Here is a 27,124-nt window from a genome sequence, read left to right on the forward strand (position 1 = left end):
AGTATTGCTGCTGAAACTCTATGCTTTAATTTTTGTTCGTAATGCTTAATGATAAAATAATTTCAATCCTTGATAATAATATCAAACTTGAGATAAGAAGTGGGAAACTAACTAGATGTGCTTCTCAATGGGAAATAATAGCACAGTGAAGGACATCCTCCCATTAAAATTATTCCTATTTTATCTAGAATAGGTTCAACAAACTAATTATAGAGTTTGTTGGTAGTGGTTTTCCTTGGTTAAAGCCCAATATGCTCGAGGAAAGTAACTCATTTGTGTCTTTTTCAGGCAGTACTAATTATCCAACTTACTAGTACGATTACCAAGCTTATAAGGGCTATTATGCAGCTTGTACCTATTTATCCATATTGTAATATTATTCATTCAGCTTGTAGTGTACTATTCATCTAGTGAAAATTCAGTGAAGAATAATCATGGAATCTGACCAGAAATAAAATTTAGTATTTAGTACTTTAAAGTTTTTTCGAATGCACTGAAATAATCTGGCTCCTAAAAGAACTGCAAGAACTTCCAATCTAGGAAATGTAATTTTACGTATTGATGTAATTCTTGATTTTACAGAGACTGAATTAGATTTCTTACCTGAATCATTGTAACATAAATAAATCACAGCTACTTTCATCTACAAAACAATGATGTAGCCAATTAGTTAATTCATTCATTTCCTTATATTCAAATAAATGCCGCAGCAATAATGTAAGTAGTAAATGTTAAGTTGCAAAGTTGTTCGCATCAGTTTTCATATGTTTTCGTCAAATCCGATAATAAGGGATCATACCAGCTCAGTTTTCATTTCCAGATTTTTTTAAGCATAATTTTTACTCTAACCGATGGGATTAAATATTGATTTTATCTTTGACGATTTCTTATCGTACTTATCTTCGAAGATTTGAATTCATATGCATGCTTCGTGTGTAGTGCTTCGTTATACATAAACTGTAACATGCGTATAAGCTCGTACAATCTTCATTTGGGTTCTAGCATTATCCAAGAATATTACATGACGTAATATCAGAAATAATTTTCCATTGAATCTTTGTTGAAGTAGCTGTATATTTGTTCGTTATTTCATGTAAATCCGGTTTCTCCTAAAATAAACTTTACCTACTAATGCACTTCAAAGGCATATTTTTCATCTACACTTCATACACCGTACGCAATCATAGTAAAATCTAGACACATTAAATATTTTCAAACAATTAAAGCAGCATTCAACACATGGTTACCATAACATAATATTGGACGTTCCTTCACATTAAAGGACACTACGAGTCCTCACTCCCCGCCGAATCAGGACCGAAAGTTCAACCCCTGTCCTTGCAACTTAAAGAGATTGGCTCACAGGCCCAAGGGCAACACTCATCGTCTATTTGCTACCTACCAGTCACACGGGCTGCTCGTCTCCCAAGGATACTATCAAGAAAACCAGGGGCGTCATCCCCAGGTAGAAGCCGGGACGCCACCCCGGGCTACCAAAGCCTTGAGCTCTAGGACCTGTCAGACCCACTGGCTGACCAATAAGTGAACTTTCGAGGGCTTTTAGAACCACCAGATTCGTAATTTGTATAACCCGTGGCCGAGACTACCTAGGTACATACACTCATGTCCATAAATTAAGGATAATTCGGAGTCACGAACTCTAAAATAAATATATCACCTGTAAAATCACTACACACATCTTCAAGAATCATATGCAAATTTCAGGAAGTAACCAGATGACACCGATGGTACGTCACAATGACGAGAGTGTAAGAAAGTGATATATAAGGAATACAGGCAAAGAAGTAAAATTGTTCGCAGGCGCTTTATAAGCATTTCAGTGCAATAACCGAATAGTTATGACACAAAGCATCAGGAAACATTAGGAAAACTGTAACCTGTGAAATTGAGGCTCCAGTGACAGCGGACTGCTTACTAGAGAGCGTTTGTTTGTCAGTCTTCTAGGGTTTATATAGCGAAAATATATATTCCGAAAATTGCAGACTACTAGTTGCTATGCTGAAATGACTTGCAAACATCGTCAAGCAAAAATAATTTTTTTCATGAAAATCATTAAATGATTTAACTGTTGTTGCCGTAAATGAAATTGTTAATAATCCTTCTAATAGTTCTATTGCATTAGTTAGTATAATGCATTTAAATATGCATGAAAGCTACGATCGATGTATACCTCGTGCAGTCGATTTCTTTGCTATAAAACAAAAAATAAATTAAGCAGTTCATAAATTTTAACCATTATTTTAAATTTAAAAGTCTAAAATTACTAAACTAAACTTTAAATCATTAAAAAATTTAACGATTCAAAGATTTATTTTGCTTTAAGAAGTGATAATAATTCAAAAGCTTTCCTTTCCTACTTTCATTTGCGTTTTACATTTACAGTTTTTATTTCCTCCCTTCGTTCAATTTTTTTTTTTTTTTTTTTTTTTTTTTCATTTGCAAATTCGACTTCAACTATAGTTTATTAATTGCCAACCAGATTCTTGGGTATTATTCTTATATTTATTTTTATTATTGGGTATTATTCTTATATTTATTTTTATTATTGGGTATTATTCTTATATTTAATATCAATAATGCCATGTTCTGCAAAATTTTGAAATATTTCCCAATTTCGGTTTCAGTGAATGGCATCATTTTTAAAATTTGTACTTTATTTATATTAACGCAATAAATAAACTGTCTTCTAACTGGAAAACTAAATTTTTTTTTTCACAGAATGTAGTCATACAACACATTTTTAGAGACAGCTGCATTCTGCATGTGCATTTTATAAAATATTTTTAATTTTGTTAGGCGATACAAAAGTAATGAAGGGTAAGCACTGCAGTATATCCTTTCCGTTACCTCGACGCAAGCAAGGCTTAAGGAAAAACTCGTTTACAACTGGCTGTACAAACAAACACCATCCGGTGAGTTACACATCTTTATCATCTACATAACGAGATGACAGCTGAATGCTAATTAAATGAGATATAAACCCCTCAGTGAAATGCTTCATACTGCAGATTAGTAGGTGATGACTGTAAAAATGATTGATAGTTTATTTATTTGATTCAAATGAATTTATATTCGGGTTGTGGTTTTTAAGTGACCTTGTTTAGATTCGTCTTTAAAGGTCATTGTGCGATCAAAACAGTAAATAATGAGCAGAATTTAAAATATATCTTTAATCATGTCGAAAAGTAATACAATTTTTAATATTCTTTAAGTAGTAAATGTTATTAATAAATTGGCATAAGAAAATACTAAAATTTAATTGTAATTTTAAAGTCAGTTGTTGTAAAACTGCAATTCAATAAAATAATATTAAACGTGGAAGTTTTCTCAGCAATCATTATTGCTGAGAAAATTTATGTAAAATATTTTCTTAAAAATTACAATACTTAATTAATGTAAAGTAGAATTCTTAAGCTTCAGTAATGTTAATCAATACTATGTATTTTTCCTTTCTTTTACACCAGAACTTATATACAGAATTTGATTTCTTACACAGAATTTGAAACAGCTCGTCCGAATCATTTTCGAGTTCTAAGTTTAATTACCAACATTCGAACTCAGAAAACAACTACCAGTGTTTCGTATCTTATAAAAGAGATTGAGACTAATCCAGTAAGAAGTTTAGGAAACGCTCCGAAGTTTCTAATCTGTCTTTAAAATACTATATTCTAAGTTGAACATTGTGAAAGAGTAGAAGCATTTCATAACAAGAAATTGCTTCTGAATTTGTTTTGTGTATCTTTTTGATAATTCAGAAATTGATCAACAGTAAAACAACAAACGCCTTATTGATGATATCTAAAAAATTTATTTTCATTTCGAAATTAATATTAAAACTCAGTAAGCTGGAATGCTTAGTATTATTACTGAAGTTGGAGCGTTGCTAACGTCCATAGCTACACTCAAGTTCCATTTACTTGACTTTTCTTTAGATGATGTCTGGCGGTACACGAGCAAAATGAAAAAGTCATATTTCTTCTTTTTCATATATCTCTTTAAAGATATCAATTGCGTATAACTCGGCAAGAAGCTCATTATATTTAAAGAAACGAGAAGAAGCGCATTAGACGTTTAACGAATTTTAACATCTCCGTTAATTATGGCATTAAGACTGAAAACAATAATTCAGTCTTCCAAATTTTAAATGAGGAATCTTTTATTTTATTTGTTTCAGTATTTATTTGTTTATTTATTGATAGCAGCTTTAATGTGGTTTTTTGCAACGTTACATAGGTTATTCAAATTAGTTATGGATATTTATAAGCAGCTTTTTCTCAATAGTTTAGGTTATCAACCACTTCCAAATTTTACTGAATTTTGAAAACAAATATATTTTGTTTTGTCTGTTCATGGAGTTTTCTGAATGAATGGCAAGTCAAAAACACAAAGCATAACCAATTGGATAAAGATTCGTCGGTGTTATGCTTATCCAAAGTCAGAGAAAATATACCTGAATAACTGAACCCGCAATTCATGAAAAGCAGCACTATATCATAGTGCAGGACATTATTGGGGAAACCGATAAGTATTACAACTAGCTACACGCGGAGAAGATTCTAATAATTTTTCCATATGGCCTTAGTCCTTTACTCTGTACCTCGAATCCTGGATGAAATTGGTTTTAAAGGATACCCTTTAAATATTTAAGTGCTTCTACAATTATGCTATGCTTTCTTTTTAGGCACACGTGTAATATTACGACTCATTTCGTTTTTCAGCAGCGGCAAATATTAGTTGTTTACAATGATAAGCAGAGTCTCATTCTAATTTTTATTTTTAACCTGCTGTTTTACTGCTATTTTAATTCTACTTTCTTTTTAATGCGCATTTCTACTCACGTTTGCTACTACTAGCAGCATTTGTGATACATATTTATGAATGAATTTAGAGCAACGATTTATGCTATTGAGTGAATGCACGCATTTTACTTTAAAAAAAGGACACCATACAATAGCTTCTTGCATCTCCTACCTACTCTGGACTAGGGAAGGAACTACATAACTTGAGGAACATTTCATTGAATTCGGATTCAATAATTAAAATATTAAATTGAAATTTGAGAACTTTTCAGAAACTTAAAAGAATAAAAATTACATGAGTTATTAATCTATTTTTATAGGGCACAAGAAAGAACCTGGATAGACAGAAACCCGTTCAAAAGAGAAAATCCTCAAGAGTCGAGGCTTTTCGGCAGATAGTGACAAAAAAGCGCCATTGTTGTTCTACAAATGCAGAAAGAAGCAAACATAAATCGGGAAAATTAGTAAAAAAGAAATCACTCAAAAGCAACTCCAGGAAAAATGTAAGTGATATTTTAATTGCTTAATTGCATTTCTTCGTTTTACGTCAATAAGATGTTATGAACTCATGATATTAATCCTTCTTTTTTGTTACTTGCTTGCAATTTAAGCTCAAAGTACATTGTTTGGATCAATGTACTTTGTGACATTAAAAGGTAACACCACAAAGATACATTGTTATCAAGATATTCAATGTGGAATTCCAAATAAAGTTCTGTTATGAGTAGTGTAACTGGATTTCTACACTGTTATCTCCCAAAGCTCTGCTTTACTTACCTTAATGAAACCGTTAAATATAGCATTTGGAATTTACGTACGACATCATATTCTTCTAAGCGTTTTACTACTTGGTGACCTGTTTTTTAATAGAAGCAGATATTAAGCATTTCGATCTGAGTAGTAGCTTAACAGACGAAATCAACCTTTTAACTAATAACTAACTAATTCAGAAGTCAAACAACAAAAATTAGTGTTATATTTTCAAAATTTTCACAGGACTTTCCATGGTTTTACCGAACCACCATCCTCAGCTGCAAAACCGCAAATGAACAAGATAGGAAATAATGATTAGATAAGATAAGAAAGCCTGGACAAGAATATGCAAGTGGCGCCATCTGTTGGTGAAACCAGAACTAAAACATAATTTCTTTAAAGGCCAAAGGCAAAGAACGCTGATTCTTTGCCTTTGTTTGACTTCTGAATTAGTATTTATTCGGCGTGTTATTGTGTCTTAATTAATAACTAACTACCCATTTCAATAAACGAATGTGAGATATATTTTTCTATGGTCTGCTCCCTTTTAGTTTATCACACTGTATAGTCATTAGGTTATTTTGAAGCAGAAGATGTGAAAAGTGGGCAATGCTCTCGCCGGGACTTGAACCTGGACCTCTCGAATACGCGCCGAGTGTGCTTGCAGTTACACCACGAAGGAATGCAGAAAGGAGGGAGAAAACACTTTATATACTCCTCCTTTTAAAGAGCGACTGGGGATAAGGATATACGGTATTTTCTCTCCCTTTCCTGGTGTAACGGTAGCAGACTATTCGAGAGATCCAGGGTTCGAATCCCAGCATTAACCATTTATCAATCCGGATACTGATTGTCATACACCATACACAGCCTGTTTGCAAAGGTATGGGGAGTGCGAAATGGCGAAATAATGGGGCACTGACCGTTGTCAATTAGATTCTTATTTAATTGTGTTTATGTTACAGTAAGAGTATCCGAAAATGCAATCAGGCATTTCAAATGATGATCAAGCTTCATGCCCTTGCGCTAATCTTAATTCACTAACAGAATTTTTTTTTATTTCTTTGCCCAGTTGCTTAATTTACATTAAAAACTTCTAATTTTAAGAATATTTTTATGTCATTTTTTTCCTTGGACTTTTCTTCAACTTAATGGTATCGTAAAAATTTCGGCTATTATTTTTATGCTTCGAATTTTTCTCCAGGTCAGTCTTCGGCGATATCTGAATCCGGTCCTGATAACAGAACAGTACTGGCTTTTCTGTCAAGGCTTTTTGTCATTAAAGGGAGGGAATGTGTAAGCTAAACGATACGTAAATCAAAATTATGACTTAAATTAGCAAAAGCCTTTAATTCTCCATTTTATTTGGGTATTCCTCCTCTCTATTCTAAAATGAATACTTGTATAATTGTATATAAAATATATCTCTATTCTAAAAATAGTACTTGTATAGTATAATTGTTTATAATAACTTTCTCCGGACTGCGTCGTTTCTGCATTATTCTATATCATGTTATTATAATTGTTTATAATAACGGGTACCAAGATACAAATTGATCCTTTAATGAACGGGCCCCAGGATACAAGTTACTGCTAACTGAATTAAAGTGAAATAATGTTCCTTTTATCAGAAAGACATCCTTTTGTAATCCTAATGCGACACTGTGGATGTTCTTAAATACTATTTGAAGCTCTGTGCATAATCTTGACTGGTTGTAACTCAGTTAATACTGATATTACACATAATGCTAGTACAATACGAAAGGATTCACTGAGTCTTCCTGTATAAACACATTCTATGAACTATGAACGTGCAACAGGACATAAATTATTACCAACTAATTAATACCAAACAGTGTCTCTTGTTTCACATAGCCTTCCTCTTAATAGTTAAATTCGATGTTCCATGGTTCTTAAATGTTAGAACATTTTGCGATTTCTTTACAAGATTTGAGTTATATTACATGAAAATCAATATAAAAAAAGAAAGAAAGAAAGAAAACAAAAAAACTTAAGTGAATCATTTAACTAAATCAGTTAGCTCAAAAAGCACAAGAGAAAGTTCATGAAATATTATTATTATTGATTAAAGATTTCTTATTTTGGTGCTTCTTTCTGATAGTACACGTATACATTGGGCACAAATATGCAATGCATGTCAAGATTTCAATTAGCCTTACAGATAAAAATGAATTTAATAACTTTATTGCTTTCCACAATGGCTCTTAGTGTTCCTAATATTTCACTTTAAAGGCGCAATAATAATTTTTCAAAAAAAAGCTTATTTAAATTAGCGTCTTTATTTCTCTAAAAGCATAAATCTTACATTCGAAATCCTATTACACTGTCTGCAAAATAAAAGATAATTCCAAGTAAATATTAACAGATAGTGCTTTGGAAATAATTCCAGTTTATTATTCCGCAATATACTCCTTAATATTGGCTAATCAAAACCTAGTTTAGGATGTGAGGCATCAAAACGTATCTTATAATAATCCTCATATGTTCTAGAGTTCGCCAACACTGACCTAAATTTAGCTTTACAATGATGCACTACGCCTTTACTCTAGAAAATGCAAAATATGTTACTCTATCTTTTTAATTTTAAGATTATTCATAAAAGTAAATAAAAAGTATTTTATTTAAATGCATCCTAAACTGTTTTACACGTGTAAACTACATTAAATACTTTGTTTGTTAACGCTATTCATTAAGTGATGAAATTTAAGATGATGAATTTATTTGTTGAGTAAAAGTTTCTGCAATTAAAATGGATATCTAGTTAAAGCACATAAACTTCACATCTCATCATTTTGGAGTACTGGTAGCAAATTCACAAAGTGGAAGAAATAGTTGAGCGAAGAATACGGATTGATATATGGAGACTGATCCCTGTTATACATTCAAATTGGTTTTTCGAACGTTCTTGAGAAAGGGTTAGGGATACATCGCTCGAATTCCGGAGACAGCTGCTTCTGATGACCAATGACACGATTTCGTGACGTGCATTAAGTTCAGTATGGTAAGAGTTGAAATTACTAATTTCTTTTTGATTGAACGTCTAATCTACCTGCCGCGTGTGTTACATGATTTGAACATGTAAAATGTCCATTTCCATCTGCATATTCCACTGCAGTATCTTCATGTTTTCGACTGAAGGCCTAATATAATTAGCTGTAATCAGGTTACGGAAAGCCTAGCTGCTGGCTGTTTGCCAAAAAGACAAAGATTTCAGAAAGAAAGTAATAGGTCATATTGGAAAAGATTTCTTGCGATCTTTCGTTAACATTGTAAACTTGCCAGTTTAAGATAATCAAGATATAAATATAACACAAGGTTTAACGGAGTAATATAGACTTTCATTTGTAAGTTACCAAAAGTCTCTTATAATAACGTAATTCTTTAGAAATCAATTAGTAAGTTACTTTCTACTGAAGTACAAATTCGCTAATTCAGCTATCAAACTCTTGAGAAACTAAAAAGATTCAGAGTAAATTCACATATTGTTGTTTTCTTGCCCATGTATTTCATGGAAGAATGGTTACTAGAGCGTCAAAGAGGTTGGAATTCTTCTTCCACTTCAATATTTAGGGAGAGTACCGCAGGGGCTGGTCCGAGGGCCTCTCACCACTCTCCCCTACCATCAAACCACAAGAGAGGACTTTCGTCTCGTCATATATTTAGAGTGCCCTCATGCCGTATGTACACTATACATTTGCAGACATCCATGCCTTCTCTGAGATTCGAAACCGAGCCCTTCGATACAACAGTAGGCTCACCTAACCACTCTACCGTCTGGGCGGCAATTCAGTTATTAATATGAACATCAGCAGTTAAGAAAGAATAGGCCAAATAAAACTGACAAATTTTTCGCAGTCGCTGAGAAAGCAACATTGCTTGGCATCATAGGCAACATCTTCAACCACTTTAAAAATCATGCTTTTCAAAGACGAAACAACAATAGTGCATTTTGCCTTGTTAAAAGTTATCTTGTCTTGTTAAAAGAAATCCAAAGATGTAAACTGATGTTTTAATTGTCGCTGGCTTAAAAGTTCTAATGTGAAATCATTTTATTCGAGGTACCGTAACAGTATCCTAGACATAACATAGTAATCTAAGTACAGCGGACCCCCGATGTACAGTTTGTTTTAACGAGACAAAAAAAGAAAAGATGAATAATATAGGAAAGCAATTAAGGTCGGGTACCATAATGCATTGTAAAAAAGTAGCATATATTAGCTTCAACAATTAATACGCTAAACTAGAAAAACTTCCTTTCAAAAAACGTTAAATATTATCTTTTGCTTTTTAGCTGAATTTTGCTTTGATTGAAAATACGACTTTTCGAAGCTTAAAATATTTCAACGTCTGCCTCGCTATCTTCCTAAATCTCAGTGAAGCTTGACACCATCTCTTGTTCATATTTATTTATATCTTCTGCCTCAGTAGTTTTCATAAGTGTAAACCTGTAAAACTTGAAAACTAACAATAATAATTTAAAATTAACAAAAATAAACTTATTATAACTCGGAATGAAATAACAATGAGGACCCGAAACAGAGTGCCATGCACTAAGTGTAGTTAACTTACTGTTACACTGGTGTGCAAAAATTAAGGACGAGGCGGTTTTTTCAATATAACTTTGTACAAAAGCTTTCCAAATCAACACATTTAATACCGTAAGATCCCCAATACGTAAGGACATGAGTAATGTAAGCAACACTTACTAAAAGAGAAATCAGAGGGATAAAAAGAAGCTTTATTGAAAAAGTAGCATGGAGCGCAATGCGACTGAAGGCCGAAACATCCCTGTGATGGGTGTCCAGCAAGAAACATCCGGTCTTCAATAGGGGATTTGATCTCCCCTGACTGCTAAGCAGGTTTCACAGCGTCTGCCCATGCTGAGAAAAAAGGGTGTCAATGAGTTGTTGAGGCATTGCTGCCCATTCGTCTTGCAGCGCCAATCGAAGCTCCGGAATCGTTACTGGTGGTAAGGTACGAGCTGCCAAGCGTCTGCCTAGAAAATCCCATACATGCTGGATGAGATTGAGATCCGGAGATCGTGCCGGCCAATCCATACATTCAATATCCTCACTCTCTAAGAGCTGTTCGGCAGCTACTGTGCGATGACATGGTGCAGTGTCGTCCAGGAAAAGGAACTGCGGACCCATAGCGCCTCTAAAAAGACGCACATATGGAAGAAGAATCTCGTTACAATAACGGGTACCGTTGACTGAACCTGCGTCGAAGATGTGAAGGTCTGTACAACTACCAAGCATGATGCCTCCCCAAACGAGAACATCGCCACCTCCATACCTGTCCCTTTCAATGATGTTAGAGGGATGATTGCGGCTTCCCCGCTCTCTCCAGATGAGTATGCGATGAGAATCGCTACTCAGACTGAATCTGCTCTCATCTGTAAAGAGTACTCGTCCCCATTCATTGTCTCTCCAATTCCGGTGTTCCCGGCACCACAGAGAACGCCTTCTCCGATGGGCAGGCGTTAGAGGTACACACCGTACAGAGCGTCGTGCAAACAGACCACCACCGTGCAGTCTTCTGGCCACGGTAAAACGCGATATCGGTCGCCCAGTCGCCTGTGTCGTGTGTCTAGCGATTTCTCCCGCTGCCTGCCGCCTGTTTCTTCTGGCCTGTAAGGCAATATATCGGTCATCTGCGGGTGTGGTTCCTCGTGAACGACCACTACTAAACCCCCGGATAGCTGTTCCTGTAGTTTGAAATTGTCTCCAAAGTCGTGAAACGATGCTGTGAGCAATTTCGAACTCTGCAGCCACACTTGTCACATTGCGGCCTTCCTCCAACTTCCCAATGATTCGACCTCGGGTAAAAGCATCCAGATGTCGTCTAACAGATTGATTATTCGCCATTTCTCGCTGAAGCAGCAACTCGGGGTGATTTTAACTGCTATACGGCGTGCAATCTCTTTGCCAGAAATACTGATCTTACACCGACAACATGCTTTAAACTACTCAGACACTCCCCCATTACGTCTACTTGCATATCTGCGCATGTGCTACCGTACATCACCTTACCTAATCTCCTGATTGGTCTTTCTGTCCGCTCTGCCTCTTCGTTCAGCTGATATGCTAATTTTTCGACTTCGTCCTTAATTTTTGCACACCAGTGTAGTATCCTTTATTGAAGATTTATGCAAGATTTCCCCAAGGGCCAAAAAGCACCAAAATATACATGGAAGAAAAGGATAGTTTCGAGGACGACAACCTGAGTTTTATTGTATTTAAATTATGAATCTACTCTCATTATTAAATATAAACTCAAATCAAATGGATTAAATCTTCATTATTTACTTTATTTATCATGAAATATATTCTTATGTGGATTTATAAATTTTCGGTATTTAGATATCTATATCATGTGTAATCTATACAAAAGAGTACAAATTTCTTTTACACATTTAACTACGGAAATTTCTCTGTTAGCCGCTATAGTTATAGCCATGTTAATACGCAAACAATAAACTTGATGAACTTCATATTTAAATGCAGTAGTTTAGTCGCCACTCGGTAAGATTTTGCAGAATCATTAGGTTATATCCATGAAAGAATGTGAAGAAATCCAAGGTGCCCTCACCGAGACTCGAACTCCGAATACGCGTCGAGTGTATTTCCAGTTACACCATGAATTCATGGGGAAAGGAGGGAGAAAATACTTTGTATACTCACCCTTTTAAAGGGTTACCAGGTATTGTGAGACCCAGTCGCCAAATCCTGACGAATTATCGTCCACCACCTTTTAATTCGGGCCCCACTTCCCCAGCTTTGTAGAATTTTTTCCATGTCAGGAAACTGAACAAATCTGCAGTGCTCCCGCAGGGATTCGAACTCCGGACCACTCGAATACGCATGAAACGTGCTTCCGATTATACCACCAAGGCATGCGGAATGGAGGGAGAAAATATCGTATAACTTAAATATGGAAGTTATTTCGGTTGAAACGTTTTACAGGAAAATAGATACAAAAAATAAGTTTTAATGAAAATAACACTTTGTAGAAAACTTTTACAAATGTTTTTAAATTCTCAAAGAATTCATTAGTAGGATACGAAAAACAGGATACTTGCTCACCAGTGAAAACAAAAGTCAAAAGAGTCAAAGAAAGATTCGCAAATGAATGTAAGGGAATTTTACACAGAATTGATACATAGCTAATTATTTGGATACAGTTATACTCAGAAAAATTCTTTTATCATACAAAATGCAAATACTAGACAAATGTATTTAATCTTAATATAATTATAGAAGTTTTTTTTATAATTGCTAAAAAGTAATTCGAGAACTGTGCTTTATAATACTATCTTATCTTGCTTAAATTTCAGAATCAAGATTTTCAAAAATGGTAAAAATGAAAGGTAAAAATATTTCTAAATATGACAGATAAAAATAAAAATGTTTTACTTTTATTCTGTTATTTATCTAAAAAAGTTCGATTTTAATACATTATTTGTATTTTAATGATAACTTAATAACGATATTAAGTTTGCAAAACACGATATCAAACTTTTTACTAAGAAACTAATTTTCAAATCTCCGAAAATTTTGACAATGATTTCTTCCTTCCTCTGGGTTTAGGGCCTTCAATCAGCCGAGCGGTAAAGCCGCTGAACTGTGGAAGTTCGATCCGAGGTTCGAATCCCGCGAACGGGCTGGCTGTATGAGCGTTTTTGTAGCTTTTCCCATGTGTAACGTGTATATACGAACCAGTTTTCCTAAGAAAGTCCTCCATTAAGGCATCCCTCTCCTTAGGGAGATAGCCCTCGAAGCTTTGCCGTAATCACACAAAACCAAAACAAATCCACCGTGCTTTAAATGCAGAACTAATGACAAATTTTTCGCAATTTTTGGCATTTAAAATAATTGGAAAATCCGTAAAAAAAAAAAAGAATTTTGCACCTAAGATGTTTTTGCAAATGAATTTTACGCCTCAGATCGTTTCGTTGTCATCTCAACGGATCGATTATGTTTGGAACTAGCGAATATGGCATCTGTGTTGAAATTTACTGTTATAAAATCTAGTGTTTCATATCACATTTACTTTAATTAATTTCACCGCATTACTATAAAAGTTTATTTTAATGAACTAGATTTCTCGGAACTCTTACTTTAGATAGATAGTTTTACTGAAGTTGGAAAGAATTTAAATTTTAGATTTTAATCTCATTTTAATTTTATGTTCTTTTATTTCAGAGGAAAAAACAATGGTCTGAACCCTTAATTTCTTGCGATACTCTTTCCATTCCAATCATTACAAGAAGTATGTCTCGATATTACGATTCTTGGAAAGAATGCCTAAAACGAGGAAGTGAGTGTGATCTAAGCAGCATCAATTTCCCAACATGCTTATTTGGCACCGGCATTGTCACTAGAGGATTCTTCAAGAAAATGGAATACAAGTCTCGTCTGAAACCTCAATCGAATCCCAAGCAGACATCCGCTGTCCATAAGTGGTTTTCCCGAAGTGATCCCGTAGAATCTTCACTAGTTTCCACAGAATTGAAACCCCATCGGAGTTTTCTTGCCTTGCCGCGTCCTAGAAAGTCTTATTTCGCACCTTCACTGATGTCTATGAATCGAAAATATCAGTTGAGGAAGCAGCTTCTCAGTTATGTCAGCTATACTTTGGGTTTTGATTTACAAGCTGATATTAACAAATCTGTCTGCGATTCCGAAGGATTTTGTGAATCTGTTTCGAAGAAAGAACAAAGCCCTGTATCGAGGACAAATCCAATGAAACTGCAAGAAATATTTAATGATGAAAAGGAGTGTGCGAATGCTTTGCGTGAGGAAAATAACGAGAATACCATAAAAAATGATAGTCCGAAGGACAAGGTAAATATTAGAACCTAATATTAGTTATTATAATTATTTGTTTTTAGAGAGGCAGATGCTAAAGTACGCAGTTATCCAATATGGAGGCTCACTAAGAGAAGGTTTTGGTTTAGGTTGCTTATTAGGAGAAACGTTTTAGTTCTAGAAATTGTCAGTTCAGGTTCCGAATTAACTACGTCATAGCGCTACACAAGTTATGGAACATACTAGATTGATCTGCAAATGACGCAGCCCAGAAAGGTTTCTACTATTTTTAGAATAAAGAGAAGAAATACCCAAATTAAAAATAAGGAAGTAAGAGGTTATTGCTAAATTAAATTATAAAGCCGATTTACATACATTTTATCTTACATATTGCTCCCTTCAAAGGCTTGGCGAAAAAAAGGATTTTCAGAAGAAAAATTTAAAGCATGAACGAAGCAAGGATTTTTTAAAAAAATATTATAAGATTTTGAAATAAATATTTATTTTAAATAACAAAATCTTATAGATATAATTATTAATAATAAACGCAAATTGAAAATTCTATTGAAATTTTGAAAGTCTAGAAGTTTATTTTTCTGTAAAAATACGGCAAAGAGTGTCCTATTTTTTTTTTTTTTTCAAGAAATAACTGGAAAAGGTTATATTTTTGAAAAAGCTTTACTTGAATTCATAATATTTATAGTTGTTGTCTTGAAAGTCTATCAAAGATGTAAACAATTTGAGACAAGCACAGTTAATGCGGCAAGTTAATTGTGGCCTCAATGCGTTTCTGAAATAAAAATGAGTATTTAATTTGTCACCGGTGCCAGGTTCCAGTTCATTATGGATTAGCATTCTGTGTAATCAAAATTCTTGTTGTTCGTTATGTATCTGTGTTTCTACGCCATCAATATTCTACCTATCTATACCATCCGTATTTCTGCATCATCTTTACCTCAAAGTTAACTTTCATTACAGTGAGAGTCTGCTTCATTACACACCCCCATATAATGAAGCCATACATATATATATATAGAGAGAGAGAGAGAGAGAAATAGATTTAAGTGATTTATCTATTTCTCTGCGTCCACTGAGTAAGTTTGAAATTCATGTCCTCTATTATTGCATTAATTTCAATTTTAAATTCAGTAAAAAGTGTCTAATTAATTTCTTTTGTTTTATTTGCGTTATTTGGCAATAGTATTTTTACGACTGAATGCGTCTTTGCATTTTTCTTTTAATACTGACACTGGCGTCAGAAAGGAATTCAAGATTTTCTGGTGAACTGTTATGATTAAAAAAATTAGAATGGTTCATCAGCTAATTTTGGATAAAAGAAACGCAATGATTTTCAAAGGGAAGGAGGATTCAGTTGAGCTTTTAATATGACAATTAAGCCGGTAAGGATAGTTTCCTGCAGCCTGAAACCTCAATAAAAAATTTAATTCAGCTCTTCAAATCATCGTTTTGTGATAAATCCAAGATAATGTGAAAGAAGTGAATCATCAAGTTTGTTTTTTCAGTGTTTAAAAAAAATAACAGATCATTCTTCTGCTGTGGTGTTTTGCAAGTGCTTCAAAAAAATAATCACGCCTAGTGTTTATATCTCGATAAATTGAGAAGTTCGAATGCCTAGTGAAAAGGAAATCATCAGTGAATTACCGTTTTGGAATGAAGCATTACAGCGGGTTCAAGGTCGATCCGAGTTAGTGTTTGCAAGTATGTGCGACAGAAAATTATTTGCACTTCCGCTTTTTCAACAGCTCAAAAATTATTTACATTCGTGTGAACATAGCTCAGGAACAAAATTATTTAATGTGCTGCGGATTCTATAGTTTTCATTTAAACTTTGGTTAAAATTTCCGCAATTTGTTTTGAAAAAATCTAAAATTCTTGTTCATTAATTTTTCTAATTTTTCATTATTATATGTGAGCAAATTAAGTAACGAAATTTAAGCTATTTAAATTATTCATAGGAAAGGATATTAAGATAAGTTTTTATATTTTAACTATGACAAGTTATTTTCCCGACTATGACAAATTATTCTCCCGATCTTGACCTTTTATATCTTTCACATAATTTGAATTATTTTGTAGCAAAAATTTTCTTCTTATTGTAGGATAATATTTGTTTCTAATTTACAACGTTATAAAAAAGACTTTAACTTGATTATACAAGTTATCCGTCTTATAATTTTGATTTTATATGATCTTTTATTTTTCTAACACCACTTTGAGGTAATGTACAATGCCAAAAACCAGTTACCTTCTATTAGGCAACGGAGGTTTTTCGATATTTGTACCTAGCACCCCCAACCATCAGCAAGTAATCACGCTTATCCGTTGGCGAGGACATGCCATAGTTTTAAAGTCAAAGTGTTCATTTTCTAGGTATAATTGTATTATTTATATTGAATTGTTTTTTGATTAAGTATAATATTTTGTATTGAAGTGTAAAACATGTCAATCTTTACGATGAGAGGAAAAAATGCATCATATTTGTGAACTATCAACATGCATCATATTTGTGGACTATCTGGCATTTAGAGATTTTACCAGATATTTTCATTCTATTCGAACTCTTTTTATGAAAAGGACTTAAAAAAAAAACACAAAATGGACATTTTTAACAAAATTGAGGACTTTTGTAATTATAACTTATTTATTTATCAGTATTCCATATTTATTATGTTATAGTCTTAAAATTAGTCATATATTATATATTTATTTATAACTCATTGTTTTAATGTTCAAAATTTCATATGCTATAAAGTCAAAAGTTTATATGAGAAAGTCATGAACTATGATAGGCCATAGTTAAAGCTTGTACGCTATGTTCTGGATGTTTTCATGTCTTTTCTCATACTTTTGCTTCACTCCTGTACTAATGCTTTTCTCACCCCGGCCTCTCTTTTTGACGGGGGGGGGGGGGAAGATGTAAAATAAAAAAAAAATACGATGGCTTTGCTCTTTGCGAACCAGCATCCTTTAATTAATTTTCTGCAATTCAGCATCTCCCCTTAGACCATTACCTTCTAGAAAATTCGCACCTATTACATAACCTCCTCATATAAATGCTGCGTCATAAGTTTTTCTACATTTTTCTAGAAGCTACTCTGTTACATAACCTTTCATATAAATGCTGCGTCATAAGTTCTCCTAGACAGATGCCTTCTCGCCTTCGTCCTGCTAACGCTTCCGCTATGCTCCTCTTTTTTGTTAGAACGTTATGATGTATTAAAGTTTAAAGTCAGTCGTATCTAATACCGTATTTATGCGAATCTAATGCGCCATCGAATCTAATGCGCATCCCCATTTTAAAACTTTAAATAATAAAAAAATTGTTTGTCGGCGAATGTAATGCGCATCATTGATATGAGGAATTTATTGAATCTTATTTTATGCAACAATGAATTTGTATATAAACTATCAATTAATGGTATGATAATTTTATTTAAATTTAGATACCATATTTTATACAACAATGGATTTATACATAAAGTAGCAGAACATAGAATTAACCTATTAGTGGGCTAGTGTCATGTGAAACAATCATTGTTAATTAGCTCTACCGTATATACGGTACCTATCGTAAAATATGAACATGAAATAAATCGTAACATTTCTATCTAGCTAACAGTTTCTACAATCAGTGATTAATAGTAAACGTCTTTATTCACTAATGTTTTCATCAGTGGAATCCTCGCAGCTCTCTTCGTCAGAAGCAGATTCATTTCTTCTTTCCTCATCGTCGTCATCGTCATCCTCGGCGTTCCAGAGCACGTCATCGTCACTGCCATTCAATGAATTTGAAATGCAGCATTTCTTGAAAGATTTCACAATCATTGGTGCTTCGATGCTTTTCCAGGCAGCAGAAACCCAGTGTGCAACAATGTGCGGTGCAGCACGCTTAATTTTTCCTTTCGGGGTCAATACACGGTTTGGCTCACAAAACCATTTTTCGTACTCCGCCTGAACGTACCCCTTAAAAGGTTTATTTATACTAACGTCCAGGGGTTGTAACACAGACGTCATCCCTCCAGGAATGATAACAAGATCACTGCCTAGCCTGTGCATCGTCTTTTTTACGTCGTCGGTGAGATGACTACGAAATGCGTCCAGACATAGCATTGATGGTGGATTAGAGAGCCCACCGGGACGGCGTTTCCGTACATTTCGGAGCCAATCAAGCATTAATGATTCCGTCATCCACCCCTTCTCTTGGTTTCGAATCAGGACATCATCTGGGAACAGCTTTTCATTTTTAGGGGTTTTAGGGCATGTTTTCCGTTTGAAGATTAAGAAAGGGGGAAGTTTGCACCCGTCTGCTGTTATTGCCAGAATCACTGTTACGCGTTGTTTTTCACATCCCGAAGTTTTGATGATAACTTCCTTATTCCCCTTCTCCGTAATGGTGTAGTTACGAGGCATATCAAACCAAATTGCCGTCTCGTCAGCGTTGCCAATTCGGCCCATTGAAAAATTCTTTTCCTTCCGAATTGTGATGACATACCGCTGAAATGTTAGTAGTTTTCCCTCAAAATCTGCAGGAAGCTTTTGGCATATTGTTGTACGGCGTCTTAGAGATAAACCCATCCGCTTCATAAACCGATCCACCCATCCACGGCTGGCCTTAAACTCTTGTTTCGGTATTCCAAGAACTTCAGCCTCCTCTTTTGCTTTATTTATTATGGTGTCACTAGTCACAGGTTGTCCATTCTTCCTCCTTTCATGTACAAATTCCAAAACTTTTTCTTCAATTTTAGGGTGTCTTCCTTTGCGAGGGCCAGTGAATTTCTTTCTACTAGCTTTAGTTGCAAACAGTGCCAATTTCTGTTGCCGCCACAAGCGAACATTGCTCTCAGCTACGTTGAACTCTCTCCCTGCCTTTCTATTGCCATTTTTTTCAGCATAAAGAATTACTTTACGTTTGAAAGTAGCGTCATATGACATTCTTCTCTGTTTGCCCTCCATTTCGTGACTACGTACTCTGCAGTTTGTATCCTCTATGCAATAATGTGTCAACGATAAATGTAACGGTAAATGCAGTCGAGAAATTTGGTTGACGTCATCGGCGAACTTTGCACTCGAATCTAATGCGCCATCGAATCTAATGCGCACCCCAATTTTGAATACTACATTTGGCCAAAAACGATGCGCATTAGATTCGCGTAAATACGGTAGTTCAATTACTGAATAAGTTATTTGATTAACTTCATCTGGAAAAAGTCATCTGCTATAAATTAAAATAAAGATATGCTTGCTGTTAAAAGTGAAAAGTCCTGAGTCGTCATTTTTCTCCGTGGTTCAATCACCCCAGCTTCGTTAACCATCTGCCAGAACGTGTAATGGAATAGCCTCACCATTCGCCCACGATGTGTTGGAATAACTGAAAACATTACAGTTATTAATTAGCCGGCAGGATAGTTTCCTGCAGCCTGAAACCTCAATGGAAAATTTAATTCAGCTCTTCAAATCATCGTTTTGTGATAAATTCAAGATAATGTGAAAGAAGTGAATCATCAAGTTTGTTTTTTCAGTGTTTAAAAAATAACAGATCATTCTTCTGCTGTGGCGCAAGTGCTTCAAAAAAAAATAATAATCACGCGTAGTGTTTACAGATTGAAAGTGATCTCTCGATAAATTGAGAAGTTCGAATGCCTAGTGAAAATGAAATCATCAGTGAATTACCGTTTAGGAATTAAGCATTACAGCGGGTTCAAGGTCGATCCGAGTTAGTGTTTGCAAGTATGTGCGACAGAAAATTATTTGCACTTCCGCTTTTTCAACAGCTCAAAAATTATTACATTCGTGTGAATCTAGCTCAGGAACTAAATTATTTAATGTGCTGCGAATTCTATAGTTTTCATTTCAACATTGGTTAAAATTTCTGCAATTTGTTTTGAGAAAATCTGAAATTCTTGTTCATTAATTTTTCTAATTTTTCATAATTATGTGTGAGCAAATTAAGTAACGAATTTTAATCTATTTAAATTATTCATAGGAAAGGATATTAAGATAAGTTTTTATGTTTTTGAAATTTTGTTGAGAGTTTTGAATACGAATTTTATAATTATTCTAAAAATGAAGTAGGTATAAAAAATAAGTGAAATTATTACAGATACGTAATATGAAATTATGGTAAATGCATGTTAAAATTTATGGGTTATTGTGTGTTAAGTATAGTATGATGAGGGTGTACTGGTTCCTTCAACAGAGGCCTGTAATTACCTCTGTACAGTTGTTCCCTTCACCCTCTTCAAGTAAGATAATGTTGGAAGCTCTCATTTTATGAGTGTGTGTGTAATTTTTTTTATATTGTTATTATTATTATTATATGTATTTTTTTATTATGGAATGTATTAGTGCAGTTCTCAAAGGCCAGTTACCTTAATGCAAGGAACGGAGGCCTTTTCAAGTAACTGCCTAGGCACCCTGGGCCACCAGTGCATAGAACACACTGGTTAGCTCAAGAGGACAGCCCTATTGATGGATATGTTTGTTTAGAAGTATTGCAAGGCTTCCAGTATGGTAAAATAAAGGAATTGTAAATGAAAGATGATAAAGGTGAAACCATAATTTCTGAAGCTTACTCCTATTATTATATGGTATTAAAATATAATTTATCAATATGAAAATTAATATCATAAATATTTATGTGCATTAAATTTAATTATAAGTAATGATTATGTAAAAGTTTATTTTGTGATATTCTGCGATAACAAGAACCTTCCCTGAAGAATTATGATTATATGAACTCTCAAACAAAAAGACTTTTGGACTGAAATGTTGAAAAATTCAATAGGACTCTAAAAATCAAGAATTTATTTAAATTAAGAATTTATTTTAAAAAAATTGATATTTATAAATAATACTTTACAGGATCAAAATTTTATTATTTATTTATATTTTTTTTTTAATTTGCTAGTGTTTTAACTCTTTCTCTTTAAAAAGGCTTCTCTGTCGCTACGTCTTTTTCTTTTTGAAGGGGGGAAATATGTAAGATAACAATGTATGAATCAGAATTATAATATAACTATAAAGATTAATTCTTCCTCTCTATTCTAAAATCGTAATAACTTATCTGCATTGCGTCATTCAAATTAATCATACGATCTTACGTAACCGTTAATACCAAATGCCTCTTGACAACCAATCACCGAATTGTAAACCAAAACTTTTCTCCTCGCGTGCCTCCATCTTGCATAACTACGCACTTCAGCTTTTGCTCTCTACTGTCCTAAGATGTAATTTCGCTGGCTTGCTTTCTATCCCACCAATATCAAAAATGTAAATCTTCTGTGGAAAGGCACGACTAGAGTGCCAAGTGATTGTGGCCACAAATATCAATTGGAAATAAAAATGGAATTAAAACTGCCTCGACTGCCAAGTTCTTTAAATACTACGCAATCAAAATTCTTCTTCAATTATGGATCTAAGCACGCATCTACAGTGTTCCGTCATTTTCCTTTGTGCTTTAATATTACATATATATACAGAGAGAGAGAGAGAGAAATAGATTTAAGTGATTAATCTATTTCTCTGCGTCCACTGAGTAAGTTTGAAATTCATGTCCTCTATTATTGCATTAATTTCAATTTTAAATTCAGTAAAAAGTGTCTAATTAATTTCTTTTGTTTTATTTGCGTTATTTGGCAATAGTATTTTTACGAGTGAATGCGTCTTTGCATTTTTCTTTTAATACTGACACTGGCGTCAGAAAGGAATTCAAGATTTTCTGGTGAACTGTTATGATTAAAAAAATTAGAATGGTTCATCAGCTAATTTTGGATAAATGAAACGCAATGATTTTCAAAGGGAAGGAGGATTCAATTGAGTCTGATGTACCTTCTCTTGATAACTCTGTATCAGATTTGATTGCATCCCTCTTCCTATGTATTCATTTGTGTGTGTGTTTTCAGTTTCTGAGATTTCTGCATTTCACTTTTCTTTAATTTTTAGGACTTTTGGTTAATTTACATGTTTATAGAAAATTTTGAAATTTATTATTATTGAATGTTACTTCTTTTGGGTCTTTGTGGAATTGGTTCTAAATTTCTTATTTTTTGTCTCTCTCTCTCGGGCTATATATATGTGTAAAGAAAGAACCAACCTGTAGCTGCAAATTGCTCAACTTTCAACTGTTGCTTTATATTTGTTACATATTTCATTTGGTATTTTATGCATGCACTTACTTATTTATAAATATGAACATTTTTACAGGAAATCAAGAAACATGCATCAGTTCAAGTTGATTTACTGAATCAAGGTGAAATATGCCAGAACGAATACCAACACGAAAATAGTTCAAAACGAATAAAAGAAAAATTTTTTGACACATTTCCAGATTATGAAAGTTTCCATGATTACTGCGTGGATCCTTACGTTTATTATTGCAAGAGCGAAGATTACGATTATGAATTTCCAAAGATTGACCATAGTGAAATGACAGAGCTTCAGACTTCCCAGGTTAAAGATAATTCAGTGAAAATGGGGCCTGAAACATTTTCATCATTGAATTCTTTATATACCGAGAAAAATTTGCAAAAGACTTCCAGCTTTAAACCTCAAACAACTGTAAGTACTGAACGTTTAAAATCAGTTGGGTTTAAGCCAGACTTCTTGCACAACAAATCAATCAACAGTTCTCTTCCTTTAACATTCTGCAAAAATGTTAATTCTCTGGCTGACAAGGTCCTTCATGATTTGGCAGCTGTTACAAAGTTGCATAGTTATGCAGATCATGAACAGACTGTTCCTGATAAAAGGCAGAGCGATCAGCAGATGAAAACACAAAATGAAAAAGAGTGCATTAACAGAACCTCGGATTCGAAATCTTTAGAAACAGCGGTAGTAAACAATATATCCAATCAAAGTTGTGACTTATGTTTTAAAGCTATGGAATTTTGTAAATGCAGAGTAAAGAAGAGTTGCAATGACGATAAATTCTCAAGAAACATGCTGAGCAATACGAAAGACACGATATCGAGCGAAGCAGAGGAAATCTTCTATCACCAAAATCTAAATGCATATCGAAACGGTCGACTGCATACAAGAAATAATTCTATTAATAACAGAGTAGCTTGCGATGAAAGCAGCAGAAGTACCGAGGTCCAAGAGAATGTTGAAGTTTATAAACGAAATCTACCTGGTGATCAACAAGAAATAAAACCAAACGAGGTGAGTATAAACTCTCACACAATTTGGAGTAGTTTCGGACCAACTCAGAACAATCAAAACTATCACAGACCAAATGCATTCATAAATGAAAGAATAGAGGAAATTCAAAATGCAGAATTATTTTCTCCTTTGCAGTCATTTTCTTGTTTTGGTCATAGCTTGAATCCTAGAAGTGTATATGCTGTGAGGTCAGAAGGAAATATCGCACAAAGAATGCTATTTAAATGTAGAGGTTTTTTGAAATGCATGTAATTAAATTATTTTAGTTTTTATGCATGAATAGCTATTTTTTGCATAAAAATATTCTGCTTTCTATTTTCCTTTAGCAAGTTCTAATAGTTGTAATCTAATTTTTCAGTTACGCAAACATTAATTTGACCACTAACAAAACTGTCCGGATTCTAATCTTTGGAAAAACTGGTATTAACTCATGCAATTAGAAGACAAAAGTTGCAATCCAAGGACATGTAGATACAGTAAACCCTTGCTAAACGCGAGGGTTCCGTCATTAACACATTACGCGTATGGCAAAATCGCTTTCCTCGATGTTAATTTTCTATGGAAAAAACGGGTTAAGTGTAGTTTAGATTAAGAAAGTTTGTGTAATTCATATAAACCTAAATATTACAAAAATAAAATAAAGAAATTTACATAAAATAAAGAAAAATGAAACAAGTATTAATTGAAAGTATTTCCGTTACTGCTTAATAAGTAGGTAGATGATACAATTATTTTTAATGGATAGCTGGTATAGATTTTTAACTTCTTGTACGTTAAAAACTCTTTATCTTCTTCACTATTTCTGCTTTCATTATTTGCTGGTGTTATAAGGTCATGCAGTTCTTCATTTGTCATTTCGCGATAGTCATTCTAGACTAATTCTTTAATTTCTCCTTCTGCCTTATATGAAAATAATTCGATGCTTATTGCTTTCGCGATCTGTATGATTTCATTGGCTTCATTTTCAATCGATAGAAATCCTCAAAAATTGTTGACAACGTCCGGGCAGAGTTGATGCTAGGAAGCTTTCATTGTTGATGAATTCACTTGTTTATATGCAAGTTTAAAGGCAGTGTGTTATGCTGAATTGTTTCCAAAATGCCATTAGCGTGTCATGATTTTCTTCGTCTGATGCTTTATTTGCAGAGATTTATACATGTCTGGAATAATAGAATGTTTTTATAATTGCTTGATCCAGTGGCTGTATTAAGGAAGTGGTGTTCGGTGGAAGAAGTAAACGCTCTATATTTAGATGTAATATTATGAGTGCTTCAGCACCGTATTTTGGAGCATTCTTGAGTATCAGGAGAGTTTTAAAACTCAGGTCTTGTTGTTCTAAGCGATAGTTGCCTTCTTTAATGAAGTACTTTTCACACCAGTTATTAAAGAGCACTATCGTATTCTTTCCCACGTCTTACAGCGTACCGGGTATAATCAAAATTCTTAAGTTGGACTAATTAAATGGAGACAATTAAGATAACGCGTGAATGCAAAATCGCGTTCCTCAAACCCGCGTTCGACAAGGCTTTACCGTATTCGCATGCTTACAATTTTCCTACACATACCTTCCTTAATTTTGAAAGCTTTTGGTCTAATTTTATTTGGTCCAGCCTTTATGGAAAGTGAATTCAAATAACACGTTAGAAAAATTTTTAAATACAAAGCCTGCACTCATAAAGTAACCGAAAAAATTAAAAGATCAGATTATAAAAGAAAAAAGTAAAAGAAATGTATGAAAAATGTTAGAAAAAAGAAATGTATGTTTAGAAAAAATGACATCTCATCTTGTTAAAGCCAGTTGAAACTGGTTATTTGTTTCTTTTGAATATCAAAAATTGGGAGCCATTTTAATTTACTGAGAGGTCATTGTAAAAAAAATTCCTTCGAAATGGAACAATGTTATAGCATTAAAGTTTGCTGTAATTTATAGAATATCAATATCAAGTGCTTCAATGAAAGTTTTGTGGTGAAGCTTCATTTAAGTTTGTAAGTTTCCTTTATGTTACCTAATCAGTTATTTTATACTTTAGATCTTTACTGTCACATTTCCTGCCATAATGTAAATTGAGGTATGTATTTAAGGTTTCTAGATTGTAAGACAGCGTGTATTCTGACTCTCCAAGTCACGGTACTAGTTTGCTAGATTAGGTAAGAACTGTAATCTTCGGCATTACATTATAATCGCCGATATTGAATCTGCATGTCGGTTGAGGAAATTTCGCATTAAATAGATCTGTGTAGATCTTTGGTTACTAGTTTATTTAATTTAAATTTTATATTTAAATTTACGCTTACTCTTAAGTTACCTCGCCACGATTGATGGATGAGGTTTAAACACAAAGTGTTCCATCTGTTCTCATTTAGTTTTAATAGAGGATCTTTTACACCTTTCTCAAGATTCAGTAGTTATTTTAGACTTACCGATAATTCGCTGCCATTTTATCTAAAGTTACATTGTATGATTGTCAAGAAAGAATAACTAAACTTTGTAAGTTAACTACGAGTCAGTGTTCATTGCTTTGCATAAGTTCCCAGAGCAGAAAAATCTGACAATTGATAAAGTTCCTTTATTAAATGCAGAACAAATAAAACTTGTCAAAGCGTTTTGAAGAATCTGGTTTGTTAGAGCATCATTCAAAAACCAATAGACTATGCTTAAATGGAGTCACAGTCAGGTCCCTTTGCATCCGAAATTGAAGCGTTAGGGTCTAAAGCAGCTACGGGGACCAAGCACCGTATATGTAGTGCAGTAGCAGTATCAACGGTTCGCAATATTCCTCATGGAATCTTATATCGCTGCCAATGGATTGCAGTTGTGCCATGGGCGTTTACCAGTAAATAATGCACAAAAAGAAGCATTTTCCGATTTATTGTCGTTGTCCAAAATTGCACAGGAAGCTAACTGAGTATTTAATTTCTTGCGGATGAATGAAATTTACTTTTCGTTATACGGAGAAGTTAACAAGCGATATCTTACCCCAGTGATTACACACAGAAGTCACTTCATTCCACAAAGATAATTTGTTGTCATTTCACGTGCTTTTTTCATTTTAGACTCCTTTTTTCTTTCAAGTTCAGTGCCTAGTAAATGGCTGGATAATTTGTGATGTGAATGCAGAGTGTTATTTAAAGCTTTTGCATATAATGATGCTGTCTTTGAGGAAAGTGATGCGGTGTCTACGTTAACATTAAAACACCATGGGACAACCAGTCACATTGCGAATCCAGTCAAAACTTTCTTTATCGAGACCTTCGGCAAAGATATAACATCACTAATAAGCACGGCATATTCTCGTGTCCTCCTCGCTTTCCAGATTAGACTCTGGCGTGTTATTTATTGATTGTGAACGTAATTGAATTCCTGAAAGTATCGCTTGAGGTCCTTATGTGTTATCGGAATTGAAACATACGATTCGTCAAGAGGTGTCACCTCTACATGTATGCATGCTGCATTGTGCCATCGCTTGAGTAGTGACTAGCATACAGTGTGTTACCATATAGCAGACATTACCTCAAGAACTTGCTATTGTAATAAACAAT

General features: G+C 33.9%; 1 protein-coding gene across 1 annotated transcript; it reads left to right on the forward strand.

Moving 5' to 3' along the window:
• The first annotated feature begins 2,698 nt into the window (after nt 1-2,698).
• LOC118200257 (uncharacterized) lies at nt 2,699-27,102 on the forward strand. The gene is made up of 4 exons (XM_035372202.2): nt 2,699-2,933; nt 5,141-5,323; nt 13,799-14,440; nt 22,628-27,102. The coding sequence occupies exons 1-4, from the start codon at nt 2,832-2,834 to the stop codon at nt 23,834-23,836; spliced, it is 2,136 nt and encodes a 711-aa protein (XP_035228093.2). The 5' UTR covers nt 2,699-2,831; the 3' UTR covers nt 23,837-27,102.
• Nucleotides 27,103-27,124: the final 22 nt, after the last annotated feature.

The sequence above is a fragment of the Stegodyphus dumicola genome, chromosome 1 (genome assembly GCF_044657685.1).
Source record: "Stegodyphus dumicola isolate Sdum_Otavi_A_Nest chromosome 1, ASM4465768v1".
NCBI classification, from domain to species: Eukaryota; Metazoa; Arthropoda; class Arachnida; order Araneae; family Eresidae; genus Stegodyphus; species Stegodyphus dumicola.

Coding starts and splice junctions, on each gene's coding strand:
- LOC118200257 (XM_035372202.2), top strand. CDS start 2,832: ATGAAGGGTAAGCACTGCAGTATATCCTTTCCGTTACCTCGACGCAAG. Junction 2,934..5,140: donor GTACAAACAAACACCATCCG/GTGAGTTACACA, acceptor CTATTTTTATAG/GGCACAAGAAAGAACCTGGA. Junction 5,324..13,798: donor AAAGCAACTCCAGGAAAAAT/GTAAGTGATATT, acceptor CTTTTATTTCAG/AGGAAAAAACAATGGTCTGA.